General features: G+C 41.3%; 2 protein-coding genes across 3 annotated transcripts; both read right to left on the bottom strand.

Moving 5' to 3' along the window:
• Window positions 1-596: 596 nt before the first annotated feature.
• vegfba (vascular endothelial growth factor Ba) lies at window positions 597-14,024 on the bottom strand. The gene is made up of 7 exons (XM_052053138.1): window positions 12,946-14,024; window positions 7,755-7,806; window positions 7,481-7,677; window positions 7,311-7,384; window positions 6,614-6,649; window positions 4,619-4,690; window positions 597-877 (listed from the first exon to the last, which is right to left on the bottom strand). The coding sequence occupies exons 1-7, from the start codon at window positions 13,021-13,023 to the stop codon at window positions 688-690; spliced, it is 699 nt and encodes a 232-aa protein (XP_051909098.1). The 5' UTR covers window positions 13,024-14,024; the 3' UTR covers window positions 597-687.
• Window positions 14,025-17,448: 3,424 nt separating this feature from the next.
• On the bottom strand, window positions 17,449-23,056 carry dnajc4 (DnaJ (Hsp40) homolog, subfamily C, member 4). Of its 2 annotated transcripts, XM_052052598.1 has the most exons (8): window positions 22,953-23,056; window positions 22,525-22,640; window positions 21,577-21,667; window positions 20,823-21,013; window positions 19,956-20,126; window positions 18,598-18,684; window positions 17,722-17,840; window positions 17,449-17,649 (listed from the first exon to the last, which is right to left on the bottom strand). In XM_052052598.1, the coding sequence occupies exons 2-7, from the start codon at window positions 22,614-22,616 to the stop codon at window positions 17,747-17,749; spliced, it is 726 nt and encodes a 241-aa protein (XP_051908558.1). In that variant the 5' UTR covers window positions 22,617-22,640; window positions 22,953-23,056; the 3' UTR covers window positions 17,449-17,649; window positions 17,722-17,746. The 2 variants fall into 2 exon arrangements, with proteins under 2 accessions (XP_051908558.1, XP_051908471.1); XM_052052511.1 differs by having other exon boundaries at window positions 17,449-17,840.
• Between the last annotated feature and the right edge of the window lie 175 nt (window positions 23,057-23,231).

The raw sequence follows: 23,231 nt of genomic DNA, 5'->3' as shown, positions 1-23,231 counted from the left end.
CTATTCAGAATTTTTGCCCAACTGTGGCGCAACAGTAGGGCTGATTTAAATTATCCCGCCCCCACGCTGAGTTTCCCCATACATGACTTGGCAGCTAGTGAAGATCTTTCATATTCAAGGGACTACATGTACAAAGCTCCAGTGGTTAGCCCGTCGGCTTCACAGTGCAGAGGTACCGGGTTCGATTCCAGCTCCGGCCTCCCTGTGTGGAGTTTGCATGTTCTCCCCGGGCCTGCGTGGGTTTTCTCCGGGTGCTCCGGTTTCCTCCCACATTCCAAAAACATGCGTGGCAGGCTGATTGAACACTCTAAATTGTTCCTAGTTGTGAGTGTGAGTGCGAATGGTTGTTCGTTTCTGTGTGCCCTGCGATTGGCTGGCAACCGATTCAGGGTGTCCCCCGCCTACTGCCCGAAGACAGCTGGGATAGGCTCCAGCACCCCCCGCGACCCTAGTGAGGATCAAGCGGCTCGGAAGATGAATGAATGAATGAATGAATACATGTACAAAGCAAATATGCTACCGAGCCTGATTTGTGCAGTTCTTATAGTATGATCCTCCTAATCACAGGATTGCACGTTCAAGTTCTAGAGTGGGTGGCTGTTTCTTCCTTTTTGGATTGGCAGGAAAAAAAAAAAGAAAATACCGAACAACGAACAGCCGGCGGCTCATTGCACATGTGTCTGCAGTTTACACCAACCTGCAGCGATGCGGGTCGAGTTGCCGGTGCTTTCGGTGGCAGCTCTCAGCAGTGATTCTGCAGAGACATCGACATGAGGTCGCATCCAGCGTCCACTTTCTGCCTCTGCATGGCCGACAAGATGGCCGCAAAGTCGGCGGAGGAGGAGAGCTGGTTGGGGGAAAGGAGAAAACGGGAGTCCTGTGGAGGACAAACAACAATTGAATGATTAGATTAGTAAAGAAAGGGTAATGGAAGGTCAGCAGACTCGGGTCAATTAGTGGAGGCCAGGCTTCAAAGCAAACATGGTGAAGCAGCATTTAGCTGTTATGCTGCACGGAAATGGAATTGTATCAGTATTCTACCTTAACAAAGATAATAATGCAGACTTTGGATGAACACTTTCTACAAGGTCTTCTTACAAGTAATGTTGTGACTCAAGTTGCTTGAAATGCAGCGGGGGCTTGGCCTCAATTGCTTGTTCTTTGCCACAGTAACTTGGGACTGGAGTTTGAGACTTGAAACTGACTTATGACTTACACCGAGAGAGGTGACTCCCAATAGTGTCCTAAATTTCCCTTGACACTTCCGTTTTCCTATTTGGTTTCAGGTATTTGCATTTGATCATTAAGGCTTTGCAGTCTTTGTAAACATATTACTCCCGCATCCATTGAGTTCAGGGCCGTCACACTGCTCCAACGAGTGGTACAATTTATGCTATCCATGGCAAGTTTCTCATGACATGATTTGTTCTTGTCCAACGACGCAGTGGAAGGGTTGCTACTACCACCCGTGATGAAAACCCCAACCTCCTAGAGTAGGGCACAAAGCCAGGAAACATCTAGCTGGCTGGCTGGCTGCACTGGAATTCATCATCAACAAAAACGCAAATCAGCAGATGCTTCGGAGAGCTTTGCCCGTCAGGTTGTTCAAAGGGTTCGAGCGGAAGATTACAATACAGAACAACCTGCTACTGGTATACTCTAAAATGGTTCAATGATTTTGTTGTTTACGATGCAGCGTGTTATACCAGAGACAAATTCCTTGTGTGTTCTACATACTTGGCCAATAAAGATGATACTGATTCTGAACCTGAAGTCGCTCTTGGCATCATCTGTCAAATCAAGCTTTTGTTGATGCCGGGTTTCACACAAAAGATCGAAGAGTTTGGTGTTCTCATCTGGGTGGCTTATCAAAAACAGAGCCTTTTTCGAGAAACCTGTACATTGGAGCAGGGTGCAGGTTCGCAAACTGGAGCTGAACTGCAGTCGGGGACAGAAAAACTTCTTCCCAGGAGGCAAAAACGTAAGCTGTCAGACACTGATGCATCTCGCATCTTCTCAAAGAATAACTGAAACGAAGAAGTGTAATGTGACTTTTGAAATTCCCTGTCTGTCAACCTGTTTATCGCTTTCCAGGCCCTGATTCTTCCTGTGGCTAAAAATGAAACATCTACAGTGATATCTTTGCCACGAATCCTGTTTCCTTCTCGTGCTCATCCCCTCAGTAGTCATAGTTTCCAGTCTGGTCGATGAGAAAAGTGTCTCCATTTGCGTCTTCCCAGGAGGCTGGCGGATAATGAAGATACTTAATGAGGCAGAGAGAGGCCATCTTTGTCCAGGGCCGCGGTGACCACGCCTGCCGCTGGCACCGACAGAGAAGGTGGCATTCGGGAGCAAATTACACAGATTTCACCCCTGCTAGAGCTCGAATAAAGCCCGTTGGAGGTGATGGATGGGTTCTGAGGGGACAACACACCCAAAACGGAGCCCCCCTCTGACCCCCTGGGGCCCCGGATATGAGTGACCGCCAAAAGGTGTGCTAATTCTTTTATCCCTCCAAACGGTCTGGATGCCGTCATGGGAATCATGGTGCTAAACACACATGTCAATCTCGTGCCACAGTGCTACAAGGTTTTCATTGTACTTGGTGTTCAAACGGTGGCTTCCCACACACTTCACACCGTCGAGCTGCGATCGCACATTCAGTCACGAAAGACGCAGAATATACACACCGTTTATACTGTGTGGTTGTAGAACTCCATATAAGGATGGAACACTTAATCGAAGACCATCATGACATGATCTACTGATTAGATTTGCGTATTTTTTTTTCTTTCGGTTCGCTCTTCACCGTGTTTTTCCCCCTGGGAGCTACTGTTTGCTGTCTTACTCGCAAGTCGGATGCCGCTCCTACTTGGTTGTTTTTAGCACACTATTTTTTGAAAGCTCTGACATTTTCCTAGTATTCCTCCTTATTGTCCTCCTTTCTCATTGGTTAGAACTTTAATTGCTATTATCCCTGCCTGTTAGAAGAAATTTATGTGGGGTAGTTTGTCTTTCTTTCTTCAAAGTACTTGTCAGAAGCGCTTTGTTTACCGTATTTTTGTACCGTGTTTATCTACCTGTTACGATTATCAGCTCTGATTCCTTCGATCCACCTGATAGTCAAACTTAGTTTTTCGAACGTCTGTGTTATCGACTAAATCAAATTACGACCAGAAAATTCAAGATTTTTTACGCCTCGGATTACAACCGAAAACCAGTTTTCGACCAAACCCGAATACGACTCCTCTCGGTTTCCTTACACGAGGAAGTGCAGCGGTCATTGTGAGCAGACGTGTTTGTTGTGATTTACGCAAATCTGTCTGTTTTTGTTATTTCTGCATAGTGTATTAGCCCCTAATCATGGGCTAGTAAAATAGTTCCATATTTCGAACAAATCGCTTTTCGAACGGTCTTCTGGAACGAATTACGGTCGAAAACCGAGGTATGACTGTATTTGCACTTCCTATGCGACTAATTTACTTGATATGAGTATGTTGAATGCCCGTTTATGTAAGTATTGTTGTGTACATGTGACTTTAAGAGGAGGGGCCTGACGGGAGGCGCATGACGTCAGCGAGTATGTGCGTGAAGGTCTAGGTGGGAGCTGTGGCCGACAGCAGCTCCCGCGTGGCTGTTCTCTCAGCGTTCACGAGGTGGCATCTGCAGCTCATCTTTCCCCAAATTGCTGTAAATCGCGGATTTCTGTGATACAGCGGAACCGTTATATAGTGGGGGAACACTACTCTAGTGAGGTGTGACTAATGTAATCTGGATGTGAGTAAATATACTAATATACTTCATGTGAGTATGGATGTGTCATATATACATATCAGGTTTGCAATAACAAATCCCTTTCAACTTAACTTTGCTACTCTTTTCTCCATTTTCTTTCCTACTTGCCACAGGGACCATCAGTGACTTTATTTCATATTTTCCATACATAGTCCTTGACAAATAAACAAAACTAATATCATCCTCCATTTTCCACTGTTATTTATTGTCCTCCTTTGAACCGCCCGGGGTGCTGTGGAGTGTTAAATGTGGGCCACAAAGACACATTCTGTTCATCCCAACTGTATATTCGCGACCACAAAGATCTCTTTGAGTCGCGAGTATCACACAGAGGTGAGCGAACTTGTGTGTGCATGCGTGTGATTGTGTGTGGGTGTGTGTGTCAGACCTTGACTAATGCGGCTGCAAAAGAAATAGTCCAAATAACTGTGTCAAATAACGAAGACCAGATAACCCCTCATCCAAACACACGCAAAGGGGAGCTGTTTGAATATGCGCTGCATACAAAAACTCCACGCATTCAAATATTTGAAATGAAATAGAGTGACGTTTGGATGTACATGGGCAAGCGGTTAGCATGTCTGCCTCACACTTCTTGGTGTCTGGGTTCAAATCTTGAGGGTAAAAGTTTTCTCCGGGTACCTTCCTCCTACATTCCAAAGACATGCACGTTAGGACCATTGAAGTTTCTAACTTGTACTTAGGGGTGCTATTTGTGCCCTGCGATTGTACAGCAACCAGTGCCTGATACACTCCACCTCTCACCCGAAAGTCATCTGTAACAGAAAATGGATGGAATGATGGATATATGATCTGAACCTACGCATTTCGGATGCCTCCAACTGTCTTACTTCCTCGGCCCTTTTTCTTGACTCTTGTTGGCTCGTGATAGGGCCTGAAAATGACAAAAGATGAGAAAATTCTTAGTTTTAGTAACAAAGACAGGACCCCATGTTGTTTATTTTGCCAGTAAAAAAAAGGCCTCAATTGAAAAGTTTTGATTTCTTGGGTTATTTCAGGAACATTTTGAAGGCAGAGATGCTGACAATTATTGTGACAGAACCACGCTACATTTGATTTTATTTTTCCAGTTTATTAATCATATTGAGCAGATCCGAAAATAATGGATGGATGTTATGCACTTTAGAATCAACCAGTCTCCTCTCAAATGTCCTAATTTGGTTCAAAATGCTACTGATTGCCTCTTAACTGGGATATGTAAGTTGGAGCACATGTCTGCTATTCTGGTTTATCTCTCCGAATTCATTTTAAGATTCTGCTTGCTATCCGTTTTTTTTTTTTTTTTAAATACATTTTGATATTGTCTTTGCTCCCTGTGCTGCTTCATTCAACCTTACACTCTTGCTGGGTGCCTCAGGTCAGCTGACTGGCAGTTCCTGGAGGTACTGAAGTCCAAGCGGTACCTCAGAGGGAAAACGGCTAATTCTTTCGCTCGTCCCAAATTATGGAATGTCCTCCTGATGCGTAGTTAAGACCAAATCCTTGGCTGCTCATTTTAAAAACCTGCCTCAAAATACATTTTTATTCCTGGACGTTTAACACAGTATGAGACTCGAGCCGTTATTTTAGTTTCCTATTTAATTTTATTGTTTTGAAATCATCTTCTGCAATGTCTGATTTTCATTTATGTACTTTATATCAACTGCAGCTGTTTTTAAAGTACGCTTTAAATGGAACTGAGTTGAGATGCGTTTAGGAGTTCTACCGAGTCAGGTATCACTTCAACATTCAGCCAAAGTGTGCTGCGCTGCTCATCTCCAGTACAACACAAATGCATTACAAGAGCACTAGGCTCACACTTAATCATGTTGTCCTCGTTATGTATGACTGTCAAGAATGTTTAAAAAAAAAAGAACATACATGTGGTACATCTCAATATGAATGAATGATGGTTAACTTATTTTTAATCTTGACCCTTAATAATGTAACAACCCCCCCCCCCCCACACACACACACAAAACAGGATATGTATGTAAATACAAAACCACTATTTTTTTTTACACTGGTACGAATGTTTAGAATATTAAAATGTCCTGTAACGGATTCACATGGTTGAAAATCTAAACATCCACGGCCTTCAAAATGTATTCTTGGCCTCTTTCTTTTTAACAAGCTCAAATTATGATGGCCTCATTTAGCTGCACGGCTGGCACATCATCAGGTTCCTAATGTCCCGTGTTGTTGGCGTCCATTTAATAGACGTACAAGGACGATGACGACGGCGGGGCGGATGCGTGACTGTGCTCCATCATTACCAGTGAATGTGCGCACATAGCGGGCCAGATAAAAATCATTACTATGGTGACAACAGGATGCGGGTCGCCCCAGGGGATGCTGGGAGGGAGTCACACAGATGCTAACTCGATGAGGGACATTACACAGGAGGAACAAATTTCAAACACAGGTTGAACTTGTACACGTTGTTAGCGATGTATGACATCGTGCAGGTTGGTCTAGTCATTGTATAGCTAAAGCACCCACGCGCATAAAACCTTACTGAGTCATTAAACAAACGTATACACACATACAGCACGCACTAATAGATTGGAACTCTGTATTTACGTCCGTATCCAAACAGGAAGCGGGGCGATGTAAATATGACAGTCTTTTTAGGCTGCAGGCTGTTTCCAAATCTAAACACGCTTTGCTCCTCAGACAAGGAATGCGTTCATATAATTAAACTTATTTTATTTTCAGTTTGTAATATTGTTTTCTGAGATACATTGTGAAGACTACCAACAGAGCTCAAAATATTGTTGATGATATAAAAAGTCCAAAATGGAGCAAATGACGATACCTTGTCGTTGGTGTCAGCCGCAGCTGTTCTTTTAACCTGCAAATAGATATGATGCAGTTGATGGACTTAAATATGTATTCATTGTGCTGTAGTAAAAGGCGCTACAAAGTCAAATTTCATAACCTTTTCATTGTTCTTCTCCTAGGTGAGAATTTGGGCAACGTTTGTTTGGTAAACATAAATTACGTATAATCGCGATGAGACATTTTTTGTTCAAACACAATAGAACAATAACACAAATTAATTTTCCGTATTAGCAATCATGTCTTGTTTTTTTTCTGAAGCATACTGAACAAATATTGTCGGCTTTCATTCAGAAAGTACAATACAGAACTTTCAATACAATTTAAATCATTGGGTGATTGTCTTTCGGGTTATTTTCTGAAATTATTAAAAAAAATCAACTTCATTTTCATACACAAAAAAATCGAAACAAAAATTTATCATTAGGAATAATGATAACTCCTTTTCAACGCAGTTCTTTAATGGCTTAGAAACCGGAAAACCAAACAGTTAAAATACAGTACAAAATTTTAGAACTGAAACCAAACGAACCATCTCATTACACTGGTATCCATCAATATTACTCATACTGGCATCAATATCGTTTAGATTTGGATTGATTCGGGTACCTACACCAGTGAATCATTTTTTTAAAAAGTGTGTGCGTGTGTGTGTGTGTGTGTTTGTTTCTTACCTGCACTCACACTGGCTGTGTTCCACAAAAGTCAGCTGAATCAGCTCATGTTTCATAAAGGAAGTCCTCATCAGCTACACACACACACACACAAAACAAAAGACATGAAGGGCAGCTTTCCATCTCACAACATGGATGTGTTTAACATTAGTGTGCGTGCGTGTGTGTACCTCCATGGTGAGCTTGTGCGTGAGCGAGGGCACGCACTCCATGGCCTCGTCGGTGCAGCATCCACCGCACCTCCTCACCGCTACGCAGGAGGGCACGAAAAGGTGGTGCGTTTCCCCCGGCAACTCCCGCCAGACCTCCACCAAGGTCTCTCGGGGCTCGCAACCACTGCGGGAGTACACCTCCAACCACCGTCGCACTGAGTGAGAATGCAAGTCTCAGCTACACTACAGAGTGGATAATGGCAGATAACTTTGTCTGGAAATGGCAACTTACCTTCTCGACCTTCTCTGGATTTGGATGTGTCAGTTGGATGCCAGTGAGCCAGCTGGTGGGTGAGGGAGAGAGGGTGAGAAAAAGGTCCAAGAGGTCGTTTTGAGAAGAGGAAATAAAAGTATTGGTAAACAACTGAGATCATCTGGTTGCATAAGTGTACACACCCTCTATTAATTGGGAATATGACTGTGTACAGTACCTAACCCAGAATTAGCTAAACCTATTCAGCCTCATGCTAACTGGGAGTTCGCACACAACTGCCACAGTTTAAAGTGCCTCTGATTAACCCCAAATACATTTTAGCTGTTTCAGTAGGATTTTCCTGACTGTTTTGTGCCCAGCAAGCCTCTCGTCAACGTATGCTGTGATAGGCTCCAGTTCAGCTCTGTTCCTAATGCACATAATTTTTATGTAAATTTGGATGGATGATTCCTGCATCAGACGATGCAGTTTGACAGGCTTAATTGTGCTAACCAAAAGAGATTAACTCAATATGGAAGTGAGTGATTCACATGACACGTCGAAATCATACGATATTTGGCTAACGTTCCCATCAGTGAGCGGTACAGTGAACAGAAAAAGTCTACACGCCTCTGTTTAAATGACCATTTTATGAAATTAAGAAATTACAACTAGACAGATAATGTTAGAACTTTTTTCCACCATACCAATTGACTTTTAAAAAAATTCAAGAGCGAAAGCTGCGATGATGAGGTTGCATAAGTGTGCACACCTACTTATAACTGGGTTTGTGACTGTGTTAACATTGGCCACAATTAAAAAATAAAAAAACGCTAATTGACCCAAAATAAATTTCAGATGTTCGAGTTGACTTTTCATGACACGTGCCCTGAGATTGACTGGCGACCAGGCCAGTGTGTTCGATGCCAATACTAAGTCAGCTGGGATGGGATCCAGGTCACAAAAATGATATTGATCATCATTGCCATCAACCAAAACACATTACTATGATTTCAACTGCTTTAAAGATGAATAAAAAACACACTCCAAGAAAGTGAACAAAGGTATACAGCACATAACCATACATCGTCCTCTTGTGGTTATTTACCCACACAGTTTTCCGTCACCTGATTTCACCAATAATTCAGACCTGTCAATCAACAGCACTCATTTGAACTGCTCTGAAAGAAAGTGTACTTCAGGCAATGTGGAGTGTGCTGGTGTTTTAAAAGGAGTCTTCGAATGATGAAAGAATTTCCTGTTAGATAGCGCCGTTTATTTTGCCCCGCGGCCCCTTTTGAACATGAGAAGTAAGTTATGACCAAAATCAAAGGATGGAGGCCGCCAGATCGGGGCCTCCCGCCGTAAATGTGTCTGTCATTAGATGAGCTGACATTACGAAAAACATTTGTTGTGGAAAAGTTTGGTAGTGTTGCTGATCTGGAGTTGCTACTTTTGCCCCCTTCGCCCGCCTACCCACTGCAAGGTCTCTCATGAGGGGCAGAGAGTGAGAGTCGGTGCCACTGGGATTAGGAGTTCATTAGGCAAGAAACACATTTTTACAAGGGCACATGCTGCAGCTTGTGTGGCCGAAAGATCACTCGATCACTTCACAGAAAAAGTATTTTTTCAATTCAAAAATGCAGCTTTAATTAGGTTTATGTTGCATTTTTAAGTATTATGTCTCGAGCTTCTCTTTGAAGCGCCTTTCAGGAGCACAATGAAAACATATTTAAGTCTGTAAACGTGCGGCCAACAATAATAATTATGAAGTTAATGATTACAAGAGGTTGCCATTCCAGTTTGGCAATTGCAGTTCATTCATTTCTAATTGAAGACTTGAAAAAAGGGTTTTACATTGCGTGGCATGGTTGACGGAGTTAAATATATATTCATTGTGCTTGCAAGAGGTTTGAGGAGGAGCTGCACACCCAGACACAAACAAGTGATTTAGGCGTCATTGTCATTTTTCAACTTTTGTCATTTTTGACCACGCATCATCATCACTTGTTATAGATCCGCCTTTGACTTTTGTCTCCAAGTTACGTTTATAGAAATCGAAATCAACAGCGTTTACTTTATTTGTAAGTTCGTATAGCTTTTACGAATGATAACATGCATGTTTATGAGGGCAAAAATATGATCATCCAGCAGATTATTTCTATTTCCCATTGGAAAAATGACTTTCGAAAATGTGCGTCCATCTACTTGGGTCACATTGACTTTCATTCATTGAAAGATGGAAAATTTTTAACCTGACACATATTTTAGTATACAGGTTTAATGGATCTTAAGGGACCACAATACACACAAAATACAAAAGTCCAATAACCGTCTGTGTGTGTGCGTGTGTGCGTGTGTGTGTGTGTGTGTGTGTGTGTGTGTGAGTGCGCGTGCGTGTGTGTGCGCGTGCGTGTGTGTGTGAGACCAAGGCCACTCGCAAGGGAATGTAGACTTTGTTCAGTCGGTCTCTTTTAAACAGTTCCACCCCTCTTTATATACACACAGATGCACACACGTCACAAACACACGCACACAATTTCAAATGAGTATGTTGAGCTTTGTGCACATTTCTCTGACATAATGCATTCTGTGGCCCCAAAAGCAAGTCAAAAACATTGATAATATGAATACAGTATGTAGCGCTACTCCTGTTTTTTTTGTTTGTTTGTTCGTTTTGAAAGCCATTTGCCACCAAGGTGACCATGTTCAAGTGCAAACAAACACCCATTTTGTTGACACACTCAGACTGGTAAAATATTATCTATAAAAAGTTAAGTTTGTCTTTCTTTTAATTTAAGTACAGGTTTTCATTTTTTTCATGTTATAAATTCACATTTGTTTATTGTATTATTTCTATTACATATTATTTATGTTCACATGAATTAATATTCATATATATTTTCGATTCTTTTTTGTAGTTATTATTAATGTATTTAAGGATGTGTGGGTCCCTGAAAATCTGCCATTTAAGCTATTTACTGTTATTAATACCATTATCAGTATTGTTGTCAGTAATTATTTTCTAATTATGTATATCCATCCATCCATTTTCTAATCCGCCTATTCTCACAAGGGTCGCGGGCATGGTGGAGCCTATGCCAGCTGTCTTGGACATTAAGTGCCATACACCCAGAACTGGGTGCCATCCAATCGCAGGGCACACATAGACGAACGTACAGCAGCGGGAATGCAGACAGCCCTGGGAAAGGCGGCAGCTCGAAGCAGCCAGTGCTGTTGTTAGCTTCATTTTTAGCATTCAAAATTTACATATTGGACTTCTTGATTTGTTTTGACAGTTTGAAAGGCACATTATTACCATCTACAGGCCCTAAAGAGGAACAGCATCAGCCTGAATGTACACGGAGCGCGATCAAGTGGTGGCTCTTTGTAAAAGAAGCGCCTCATTCTGTGGTTAGCATGTTTTTTTAGCATTCCGTTCCAATTGTCATCATCTACGAGGCCAACTTTTCTTCTTCATTGGCCAATGCGGGCAGTCAGGAATGGGTCCTGTTAACTCTGCCTACAATGTCATCACACAAAAGCACCTAGTGCAGTTGTTAGCATCATTCGATGCATTCTGATGCCGCTTTCCTATCTTCCTGATTTATATTGATTGTTTTAAATGTACATTACCCCCATCAGCAGGTCCTGAAATGGAACAGCACCGACTTGAACGTACAGATAAAACGTACAGTACGTACAGTACTTTTTTTTTTTTAATGGGGCAGTTGGAAATGAGCCCAACGAATTCTGCCTAGCAACAAGTGACCATGCAGCTGTCTTGGGAGGATTTTAAAAAGAATCAAGGCCAAGCCTTGTAGCGTCTGGTGTTATGAATGAGTAAAACATTCAGTATAGAGTCAGGCCCGTCTCCCTGCGCGGCTCCCAGCACTGAGTGTTCCTGATAGAGTTCTCCAGACATAAATAAAGAAAACACATCGTCAGCTTGCTCGTGAGTGTGAGGTGAAGATGACTTCACGTGTTACAATCACCCAGTGACTGACACGGGTCGTAATACCTAAAAAAATCCAAAAAACATCAAAATAATAAATACACTGCATTTAAATCGACAATGATAACACCACCTATGGTTTTGAAACTTTCTTTGAAACAGTTTTAAAAAAATTTGAAAATACAGCATGTTCATTAAAACCACTTTTGGCTTGTCAGAAACAGCACTTTTTTGGCAACGACATATTATCACTGAGTGGCTAGATAAACAGATTGTTATCTTTATTGACCGAATGGGGGGAAATGAAGGAATATCGTCTGTTGGCACCCACTTAATGAACAGCTAAACTAACACCATAAACCAAAGCCAAGAAGAGGCGTGTATTCAGTTCTTATAATGGCCTCAAGATGAACTACACTTCATTTTGACAGAAAGGCAGTGGCTAAATTGGTAGGTAGATGTAGATATCTATATTATAGATTTCTGTGTAGACAAGAGATATGTACCCTAGACACCTCTAGCCAGTTTGTAGTCACACCAATATAGATTTATAGACCGAGTCACAAATAATACAGTGGCACAGATAGATGTATAGATTTCTATAGACACATGGCTAGGTAGACAGAATTGTAGAGTGATTTATAGACATGGTAGATTTAGCGACAGATATCTACATACTGACGGATATATAGATTTGTAGATGATAGATTAACCAATAGATGTATAGATTTGTATCAACAGATAGCTGGATGCACATACAGATTTATTTGTAGTCATTTTAGAGACCGATATCTAGACATATGTGCAGATTAAGACCTACAGATCTTTAGACAGATAGATAAGATACAATGACCATCGACAGACAGGTGATCGAAATAGATAATGTAGATGAATAATAATAATAAAGATAGATAGATAGATAGATAGATAGATAGATAGATAGATAGATAGATAGATAGATAGATAGATAGATAGATAGATAGATAGATAGATAGATAGATAGATAGATAGATAGATAGATAGATAGATAGATAGATAGATAGATAGATAGATAGATAGATAGATAGATAGATAGATAGATAGATATGGAGTTAAGGTGACAGGTGGTCATTGACCTGCAGCAGGATGACTTGCAAAGAGAAACAACGGATTGAAACACACCGTGACTATCAAACGCATTAAGTATAGCACATGCTTGTAAAGACACTTTAGAGGTCAGATGGTCCACATACGCACGCGCGCGCGCACACACACACACACACATCCATACGTTACCTTGGCGTGGGACGTTGGGATTGTGGTGAGCAGCAGGAATTGAAACATTCCTAGAATAACTTGGAGCATAATCCCCATTGTATCCACGGTAGTCCTATGGAGCCAGCCAACTACAAATAATAATAATTTTGGATCATTTACATCCAAAGATGTCTGTCCTTCTCTGTATGCGCGTGTCCGTGTTCTCCGTGACCGAGCAAAGACGCACCAAAGCCGGCGTTCACTCTCCAGCCTCCCGGTCGTGCAACGCCATCCTCCGTGGCATCTTCATCTTCATCCGGGGGTGTACAACTCTCATGTTCTTGTGGATAGTCCTCTCTTAATCCTCCCAATCTCCAACATATCGGCACAAAATGGTGTTTATAATCAAGAGACTTGAGGAAAGTTTGTCTTTCATTTTAGAGGTCGTCTTCTTTCCATCGCGAAATCCTCCATTTAGGTCGACTGGAAAAGATTTTAAAATCTATTCAAGAGGATGCTGGATCGTGGGGTGATCCACCGCATGACGAAGAAGGGGCGGGAGGGAGTGGTAACACGGTGCCGCATATGGCGCTCCAAGCTCGGTCACAGTGCGCCCATGCTGTCGCTGCCGCGGAGCACGCCACCGCTTTGAAATCTTCTTTAAAAATAACAATAATGCTAAGAAAGGGGTATGTCCAACTGTAGTACAAGTGGTGAGGTTTGTCCGCTCAAAAGTAAAAAAAAGGGGGGGAAAGGTGGTGGTGGTGGGAGAATGTATTAGGAGCAGAGCAGAGCAGTCAGTGCTCATTTGTTGTGGGTGGCCAGCTCGTTTTCCCTTTTTGCCCTTGAGACGCACAGAGCGGAAGCTGTAGCATTGCAACTTTTTTTCCTCCAAAACGGGACCGGCAGGCAGGCGCACTGAATACAGGTGCTAGTGCGGTACGAGTAGCCCCACGGCAGAGGTCACAGGGGGGTTGCATGTATGTATGCATGGGGCCCCTCGCCAAAGGGGAACGCGGCCAAAGTTGCTACAGAGGTCATGTCCTCTGTCATTCTTTTCCCCCTTTTCGGAGCCACAATGCTTAACTATTTACTACTTTCAAACCATGTGTTTTGATTTGGGGTAACTCAAGCAACGATCCATCGAGATCAGTAAAAAAACGCTATTAAAAAAAGATAGCAACTGTATAGAACAATTTTTTTGGGGGTGGGCTGTGAAAAGTCACAGGTTACAAAAGACCATGCATACTTGACATTTATATGAAAACAGCATTGTCCCACCAAAACGGTGTGATTTTGTACCACATTTGAATATCAGAGACCTTTGAATGAAATACAACACGTGAGAACAAAAGGGACTGTGTGTAAATTATTTATTTCAATATGTAACATAAATGTTCTATCATAGCGTAGCATTTTTTTCCCCAAACAATCTCAGGTGAAGTAATCTTTAATTATACAGTACTGTATTACATAGCGCACACCTCCCCTACGCAGGAGCTTGCCATGTTTTGCCGAAAACAGTACATTATATAGGAAATCAAAGCACAGCTATGCCTTTCGGAAAGTCTCCTTAGCTTAATGCTAACGCAAAATGCCATATATCAGGGGTGTCAAATTATTTTTTGTTTCGGGCCTGGTTTTGGTTACAGTTTCCCTTGGAGGGCCGTAATGACTGAAACGATATAAAGAACTCAAGAATAACGGATTATTCACTTTTTGTTAAAGTGACTGTAATAAGGGGTTTGGTAACAAGAAAATGCTGACAGTATCACTCTTATTTATTACAAATGAGAATTTTAAATTTTGGGAGATTTTAGCAAGCATCATGAAAGCTGACCTCTTTTATTTGCTTTTGCGGGCCACATAAAATGATGTGGCGGCCCAGGCCTGCTCCCCTGGCCTTGAGTTTGACACCTGTGCCATAGATGGACTATTGAATTTCATTTAAAATAACTCTACAAGCAACAGATATTTGAACGTAACCAACATAACAGTACTTACAGGCATATATTCTTTATCCTCTGCAAAAAAAAACAAAGAATGTTAAGGTTATTGAGTCACTTAGTAGTGGTAAAAGTCTTCACTTGTGTCTTCATGACTGTATTATATTGCCCCTTGGTGGGCAATTGCAAACATCAGTCCCAATGAATTCATAATGCACAAACTGTTTCATTCATGACTTTCTGTATATGTTATTGCTATAAGTTTTATTAAGTGGATATTCTGAGACGGTTTTCCCCATACAAAGAAAAATTTAGTTTTTTTTTTAAGATGTGAATTTCAGATATGGTCAAGGAACCAACTAAACTCCTATCTCAGAGCACCTTTATATTTACCTGATTTAAAAAGTGAATTAATGACAACACATATGAATGTTTCACATGATTGACATAAACCCTTTAAATTGTCCACTTTCACCCTCAAGAAAATCATTGACCGTTAACTTACACTGACCATAAACTATAACCCAGACAGTGAATGGCGCCAAACTGAGCATTTCAAGTAACCCTTTCATTGTAGGCAAATGTGAATGACTACCTCTGAGGCCAATTGAGCGAAGACAAATTTGAGCTCCGAAATTCAGCATGACATTACTTCCTACAATTACATAATGAAATTTGTGAAAATGTCAGCTCTCGCCTGAGGTGGCTACAGACTGCAATACCAGAGCCACCCTATAAAAAGCTTTATTGGATATGATTCACAAAGAGATGAATGGTGTAATTTATAGGGTAAGCTTAATCGGCCTGACGTTCATTTGCCTAGAGTGTAAAATAAAACCAAACACCATTTTCACTTTAAATCAGGCTCAAGAATCCAAAGACATAAATAAAGGGAAAGCAGCTGGCTTTATGGCTCACTGAATAGCTTTTCGTTTCATGGTCGGTTGCGACCTTAATGAAACCAACCATCCATTCTCCTCATTAGGGTGGCCAGTGAGCTGGAGCCTATCACAGCCGCCTTTGGGCCAGGGCGGGCTCACCAGCCAATCACAGGGTACAAACAAGCATTTAGTCACTACTAAAAGGATAACGAGTCTTCAATGAAGGTAACACTCCTATTTTGGGACTGTAGGAAGGAACCAGGAAGGAATACAAGAGAAAGCGGAGATTCAAATCCAGGATCTCTCACTTGTGTGGCAGACATGCTAACCACTACTTGGCCCACCATGCAGACCTTTAATAAACCAAGTCACTAATTTACCTGCGATACTGAGATATTTATCATTTTTCCTGTATGATGGCATAGAGGAAATGTGCGGTGCTGAACTATGATTTGACACCCATCAATATCAATTATAAGTGTGTGTGTGTGTGTGTCACAGTGGAGTCGCCATCACGGTGGTGTGTTTGGTTTATCACAGCATACATGAGGGTGGGTGAGTGTGTGTATGCTGTGTGGGGAGGAGAACATTATCTTGTACATCTCAGCTCCGGGCCTGCTGGTGACAAAAAAACATTCTGTCAAGCAGTGGTTCTCAAACTTGGGTCACCATGCCCTAGGTGGTCTGTGAACCGCAGTTTGGGGGTCCACAAAATATTGTGCAAAAATTATAGGTATGTTGTATCATGAAAAAAAAAATGACCATGACATGAGGTAAAGAAATGCTAACGCATCAGATGTTGGACAAGTTTAGGCATCTCACACTTGAACAGCATATGTGTACCAAAAAAAAAAATATATATATATATATATATATATATATATATTTGTACAAAAGTCAAATTCTGCTTGACAAGTTTATTTTTATTACGGGTTGACGACATGATCATTTGAACTATTTGAACTTGCTAAAATTTTATTATTGTCAGCTTGCACAATCAGTCTGCTTCGTTGTTTTCCGGGTTTGGTCACGTGACATTCCGAATGTAGTGGAAGTAACACTGTTCGACAGCTGAGGATGAAATTTCCCAACATGACGGCTCCTGAGATCAATGAACATTGGTGGATGATTCCGTTTTAATTCGTGTTCCACAAACCAAATTTTGATCAAATTTTTGTGTTTTGATGGGTGCTGGAACATACAAAGTATATATTTAAAATTTTTTGAGGGGCTGCTTAATTCCCCTTTAAGAACCCAAATTGATTCAAACACTTAGGAGTCCATCCGCGTCAATATTCAATCACAAAACTAATAAACCCAATTCCTCTTTGCAACTTTTTAAAAATTATCTAAATAGAACAGGAAGGCATTATTCGCGTGTGAAATGGATTCTAAACTAATGAGGTCACATTTGGTTTGTAGCTCTAAATGCATCGTCACAAGACAGGAACTTGTGTGGAGTTACATCAAGGCACTACCGTTTCTTGTTGAAATGCGGCTAGCCGTTGGGACATCCTGTGCCCTTTAATTGTCCTTTAAGACAGCAACCATGAGACATCCCTGCGGTTCGCCACATTACGAGAAGAAACGGCACACAGGTTCCTGTCTTCTGAGAGGCAAGGGTGTAACCACTAATTATTCAAACTCACATCACGCCACACACATGGGAAGGAAATTAAGTCAAATGACACTCTGCCTACAAAAAGCGAATGACGTGTGTTGAACCGGACGTAACCAATTTAATGATACGCTTTTGTCATTAGTACAATAGTCGGTCTATTTCGCCACTCAGTTTCGTGATTTTTGTTCCATTTTTCCTCCGAGTATTTGTCGAGCAGCATCCTTTTTCGTGACATCATCAATGATGAATATCAGTTAGCGTCCATGTTGATGATGGCCATTCAAGTCTGTCCAGTCTGGCTCCTCTTTATGGGTGAAAAAAAAAACACTTTTAAGTGGAGGCCAAATTTTAAATAAAAGTCTAAAACCAAACTCCCAGCTGAGTGAAGTTTCCTATTTCTCTCCACCGTTGCGTGTTTTATATTTCTCCAAAAACTCTGCATGTTTCTGCCGCAAGATTTCTGTCTGTTTCTTGAAACCGTTTACCCTGTAATAAAAAATGGAAAGAAAACACAAAATGAATTATAGACAATTTGATTTTTTAGATACTACTTTCATTCATTTCATGACAATGCTTATGACTAAAACCTTTAAAATCTCAAATCACCTTTCCGCATTGAAATGAATAGAAATGCCATTAGTCTGTTCCAGCAGCATCCACCCCCCAAAAAACATTTGTGATTTGTTTTCGCGAATAGTGTATGTCATGAAACATACAGTAATGCAAAATTACATACAATATAAAGAAATTAGACAATTTTTGAGAGACCTCGTTCATGGCAACTTTACACAGACATATGACTATGCTGTGCATGGCGTCAGTTCCAGAAAGAATATGTGCCTATGAGTATTTAATATTACTGCCTGTCTACATGTGTTGCGCCTAGAGGCGTTCAAAGGTTTATAATTGCCGTGACACTGATGCTATTCATTAGCCCTTCTGTGATGATCACTATGATGTGTTGGCATTTAGCTGGATGACTTGAAGGCAAAGCTATGTAATGATTTTAAATACCCAATATGCAACACTCAACATTTTCCACATATGAATTGCGAGCTTCTCATTAGCTTAGCAATATGTCTGTTACATGTTCCCATAACAGATCCTCAGGAGAAAAAAAAAGTCATTTTTGGGCGGTGTGAGAAAAGCAAAGTGACAAATATTGTCAAGTAGGAGACAGATCTGAAAAACATACCCTGAACACAAAAACTCAAATGAGTTTAAAAAGGAAGGTGTGACCAACCTGGCCCTCTCTTTGGATTCGTTGTAAATTTCCGTAATGACTCGATCCTTTTCGTCCATGAAGTTGTTGTGAACCTCTTCCAGCTTCCTGCAACAGTACACTAAAGTCAAGCTGACACATTCTTCAAAAATCTCCAGGATCAGCAGAAATTCTAATGATACAAACCCAGGACATTCAGGAAGGTGCCATCCCATCAAGATGCTGACTTTTGTGAAAATAGTTGGGAACATCCGGGATCATCTAAGCCGGGGTATCAAACTTGTTTCACTGCAAACCACAGTGGAGCTATGATAACCGTCAGCGGTCCGCTTATGACGAAACTACATAAATGTATAATTGACAGGGGTGTAACGGACGGTGCGCCAAAATCACGGCATCTTAGTTTTAACTTCATGATTCAGTTCACATTAAGGGGCCACGATCCAAACCAAACAGATTTAATGGCATTTAATACTTTCAGGGCTCTGACATTAATATCAGAGTTGTGCATCAACCACTACAATGGACCCATATGTGTGTTGCCATCCACCTTCATTATTTTTTTTCATGACTAAAGACTAATTAGAACATCCATCTATTTTCCGTGTGTTGCCATCCACCTTCATTATTTTTTTTTCATGCCTAAAGACTAATTAGAACATCCATCTATTTTCCGAACCGCTTGATCCTCACTAGGGTCGCGGGGGGCTGGAGCCTATCCCAGCCGTCTCCGGGCAGAGGGCGGGGGACACCCTGAATCAGTTGCCAGCCAATCGCAGGGCACACAGAGACTAACAACCCTCCACGCCCACACTCACACCTAAGGACAATTTAGAGCATCCAATCAGCCTGCCATGCATGTTTTTGGAATGTGGGAGGAAACCGGAGCACCCGGAGAAAACCCACGCAGGCCCGGGGAGAACATGCAAACTCCACACAGGGAGGCCGGAGCTGGAATCGAACCCGGCACCTCTGCACTGTGAAGCCGACGTGCTAACCAATGGACTACCGGACCGCCTAATTAGAACGCTTGAGAAAAAAAATCCTGATGTAGCTTATCATTATTTGTGCATGAAAGGGTTCAAATGAAACATCAATAGCTTTAATCTTTTGATTTTAGGAAAGCCAGATACTGAACTATTTGATGATGGACAAGTCACTTGACGATAGGGTGAGGCAGTTACAATTTGTGCCCCTGACCTGATATGTTCGGTGTAACAAGCCTAATAATCAAACACTCTATCGCACTTTTACCCCTGCTTGTGGTTATTATCATTTTTATGGCTAATTTTAAAAAATGTGATGGGGAAGGTTGGATTTGCCACCTGTGATCGCAGGGCACACAGCCCATGAAATGAAAAAACAACCGGGAGTCTCACCTGAAGAAGACAAAGTGCGCTCCGATACCGAGAGCCATGGTGAGGAAGCAGTAGCCAACCAAGTGGAAGTTCCTCCTGCGCCTCCTCTCCCTTTCCTCTGCGGACATCTCCTGGGTGTGGGACTGATACATTTGCTCCCAGTAACGTGCGTTGTCCTGCGCCGTCGTGTCACTGTGATAAAAGGTAAACAACGGAGAATGGGCATTGTGATGACAAGCTTGTTTGAAATTGTGAATACAATTGGGGCGTGACGGTTTCAGTCTGATGGAGTTTACAGTCAGAATGCTGAGTAATGCAGTACTGTATGTTGTTGTCGGATTCCGGGGATTAAAAAAAATCATATTGCAACATGTCCTGAGGGGAAAGAGAACATCACAAAATATTTATGAACCAAAATTACTCAGGACTGGCTATGAGGCTACTCCAAATAAATATACATTATCTTGGTGTTGGTATTAGGTTTAATTCATTTAGGCTGTTTTTTTCATATGCATTGGAGACCTTGTGTTTTGTCAAAATATAATTTTCTTCCTTGACTAAATTATGACTGATATCATATTGCAACTTTTTCGTAAAACATACAGTAATGACTTTATACTTGAAGAATAGGACTTTTTAATCCTGACAAAGTACATCTTAATTCGTGTAAAGAGCATTCTTGTCTTCCAAAAACAAATTCATGTTGAACATTGCAAGTCTTTTTTTTAACGTTTTCTTAACATTACGCCTACTGTATTCCACGTGATATAGTGTAACTTTTTAATTCCTGTGGCATTTAGTGGTACATATTGGTAGATATGTTTGATTAGCATTGAGATCATGAGGGGGTCCTTGGAAAAACAATTTGTAACAACAAAATGGCATCACCTGGTCCCATAGCTGGTGTGACTAAAGGCTGAGCTGGAGGCAGGGCCTCTTCCTCCACTGCTATAGAAACGTCTGATTTTGACATCATACTCCTGCCTGCTGAGCTCCTTGCTCAGCACGCGGTAGGCCTCGTTCAGCTCCACAAACTGGCTGTGCAGTGCTGGGTTGGAGGGGTCACTGTCTGGGTGCAGCTGCACATTATCATCGCGGTCAGTACATACTAGAAATATGGATGGTATATGTCAAGCATTCACGGTTTTGGTTAATACTACGAGCCCTGGCTGAGAAATGCACTTCTTGACGCTAGAGTATGACTGCCATCTTGTGGTGAGACATTTTCACCAGACTCCTTCATTAAAAAGAAAAAAAACACTTCTTCAAGAATAAAGTCCTAACTTGAAGAAAACAAAATGGGATGTTAAAAAAAAATTATAGTTCAAGATTTAATTCATATAATTTCTATATGACAGTCGAAAATAAAGTTGTAATAGTGATGAAAGCAGGATAGTATTTAGATTAAAAGTGGAATATTATGATGGTAGTTAATTATTGTCAAGAAAAAAAGTGATATCTTCGATATACAAGGGGAATATTTCTAGGCCAATTTGATTTTTTCTGGATTAGTTACAGGATACACTGTGATAGCATTTTGGTACATCAACAGCAGATTATTATAAATGCAAAATATAAAACAGTTTTCTTTGTTTAAAAACGGTACACCATTTTGTAAGAAAAAAAACAAAAACAAGATTACCTTTTTAGATTTGTCAAAAAATGCATTTTTAATTTCCTCCAGGGTTGCATCAGATTTGACTCCCAGCAGGTCATAGTAGTTGGCACCTGTTCTGATTTGACAGGAGAACACAGAGCACAGCACAGGATAAAAAGTGTTGGATTAACATGACACATTGTGTGTTTGCTATTGGGCAGCATGGCAGGTTAGCGGTTTGCACATCCACATCACAGTCGAGTGGTCCTGGGCTTCCACCCACTTCCCCAAAATATACACGTTAGCTTCACTGAAGACTCTAAATTGTCCAGAGTTGTGAATGTGATCTTGAATGTTTGTTTGTCTATATGGGCCTATGATGGGCTGTTGACAAGCCAAGGGTGTAACCCAGCTTCTCTCGGTCAAAGTCAGCGGCGCTGCATCTCGCCCGCTACTCTAATGAGGACAAGCGTCAGAGAAAATGAATGGATGGATGTTTGCCAGTACAGTTGGCTCAAAAGCTGCGCTGACCTCAAATCCAAAGAGATACAATGCTGCCAGCTACAGGGATCTGGTAGTAATTAGTGTTTTACAAACACAAATTTGTTGAAAAATGTACTTGATGAATATATTCGTCGGTGGCAGTAAACGGCTTGACTCCAGTTGAAGAATATAAACAATATGTTAATACTCAGCACTTTTATATTTTGTACATGAAATGTAAAGGCAAAATGGATGATACAGCGCCAAAATTTATGTTGTTGCCGGGTGTGACATTACACGTTAGTACAGTGACAGGCCCTCATAAATGAAACCGTTTCATGATGCAGTACTGGGTTCATGCATTAGGATGTGAGCACCAACAGTTCATGCGCAGGGTGGGGCATCTTTTGACTTTGCGTCTGTCCCCTGTTGCTTACATAACGTGTGTATCCAAAGCAAAGAGCATGTTGACCAAAAAGGTGGCGCACAGAGGTTTTATTTATAGATTACCTTTGTGCGGCACTCCAGGATAACAGACGCAGTCCACTCTTGTAGCACACAAGGCAACTCTGGCAGAGACGCAGCTGCGCCTCTAGCTGCATGGCCAAAGACAACCGCCGTAATGCCTTTGCAAACCAAAGCACATTGGTTAACTGCTCCATTGCTCATGTCACAACTAGGCTGAAACTGTCATAAAAAATGTATGAAGACGTTCAACTGAAGATATTTACCCAAGTATACAGTATATCCACTGACTATAACATTAAACAAACATGGATAGTCTTATGCGGTGATTCTTAAAGTGTACACAGGTTCTCTATAGTTGTACACAAAAGAAACAATGAAATAAATGTTCAACTGTGCATAAAGTTACAGTTGATCGCTTTTTTGTTGTTAATCTAGTTTAATTTACTTATTCTTTTTCTAAAGTACAGTACCCTTGGTCACATGAGAAAAGCAAAAACTGATGACGTCAGCAACTGCCCCTCATTCGATGACGTGATGACGCCTGAGGACCACAACAATGCCATTAAACAGCAAAAGTGACTAGCAAAAAAAATACGTATAGTAATTTAAGATTGTTAATGAATTGTGATTTTTTTTACCACGGTCTTTGTACCACGACCTTTTTTGTTTCACAACTCAAGCTAGTTAGTGTTAGCTGCAAGGATTCGCTCACCCTTCTGTGCTGTTCATAACATGCTAACATACGAAAA

The sequence above is a fragment of the Hippocampus zosterae genome, chromosome 1 (assembly GCF_025434085.1).
Source record: "Hippocampus zosterae strain Florida chromosome 1, ASM2543408v3, whole genome shotgun sequence".
Taxonomy (NCBI): Eukaryota; Metazoa; Chordata; class Actinopteri; order Syngnathiformes; family Syngnathidae; genus Hippocampus; species Hippocampus zosterae.
This window is presented reverse-complemented; position numbering and strand designations above follow the sequence as displayed.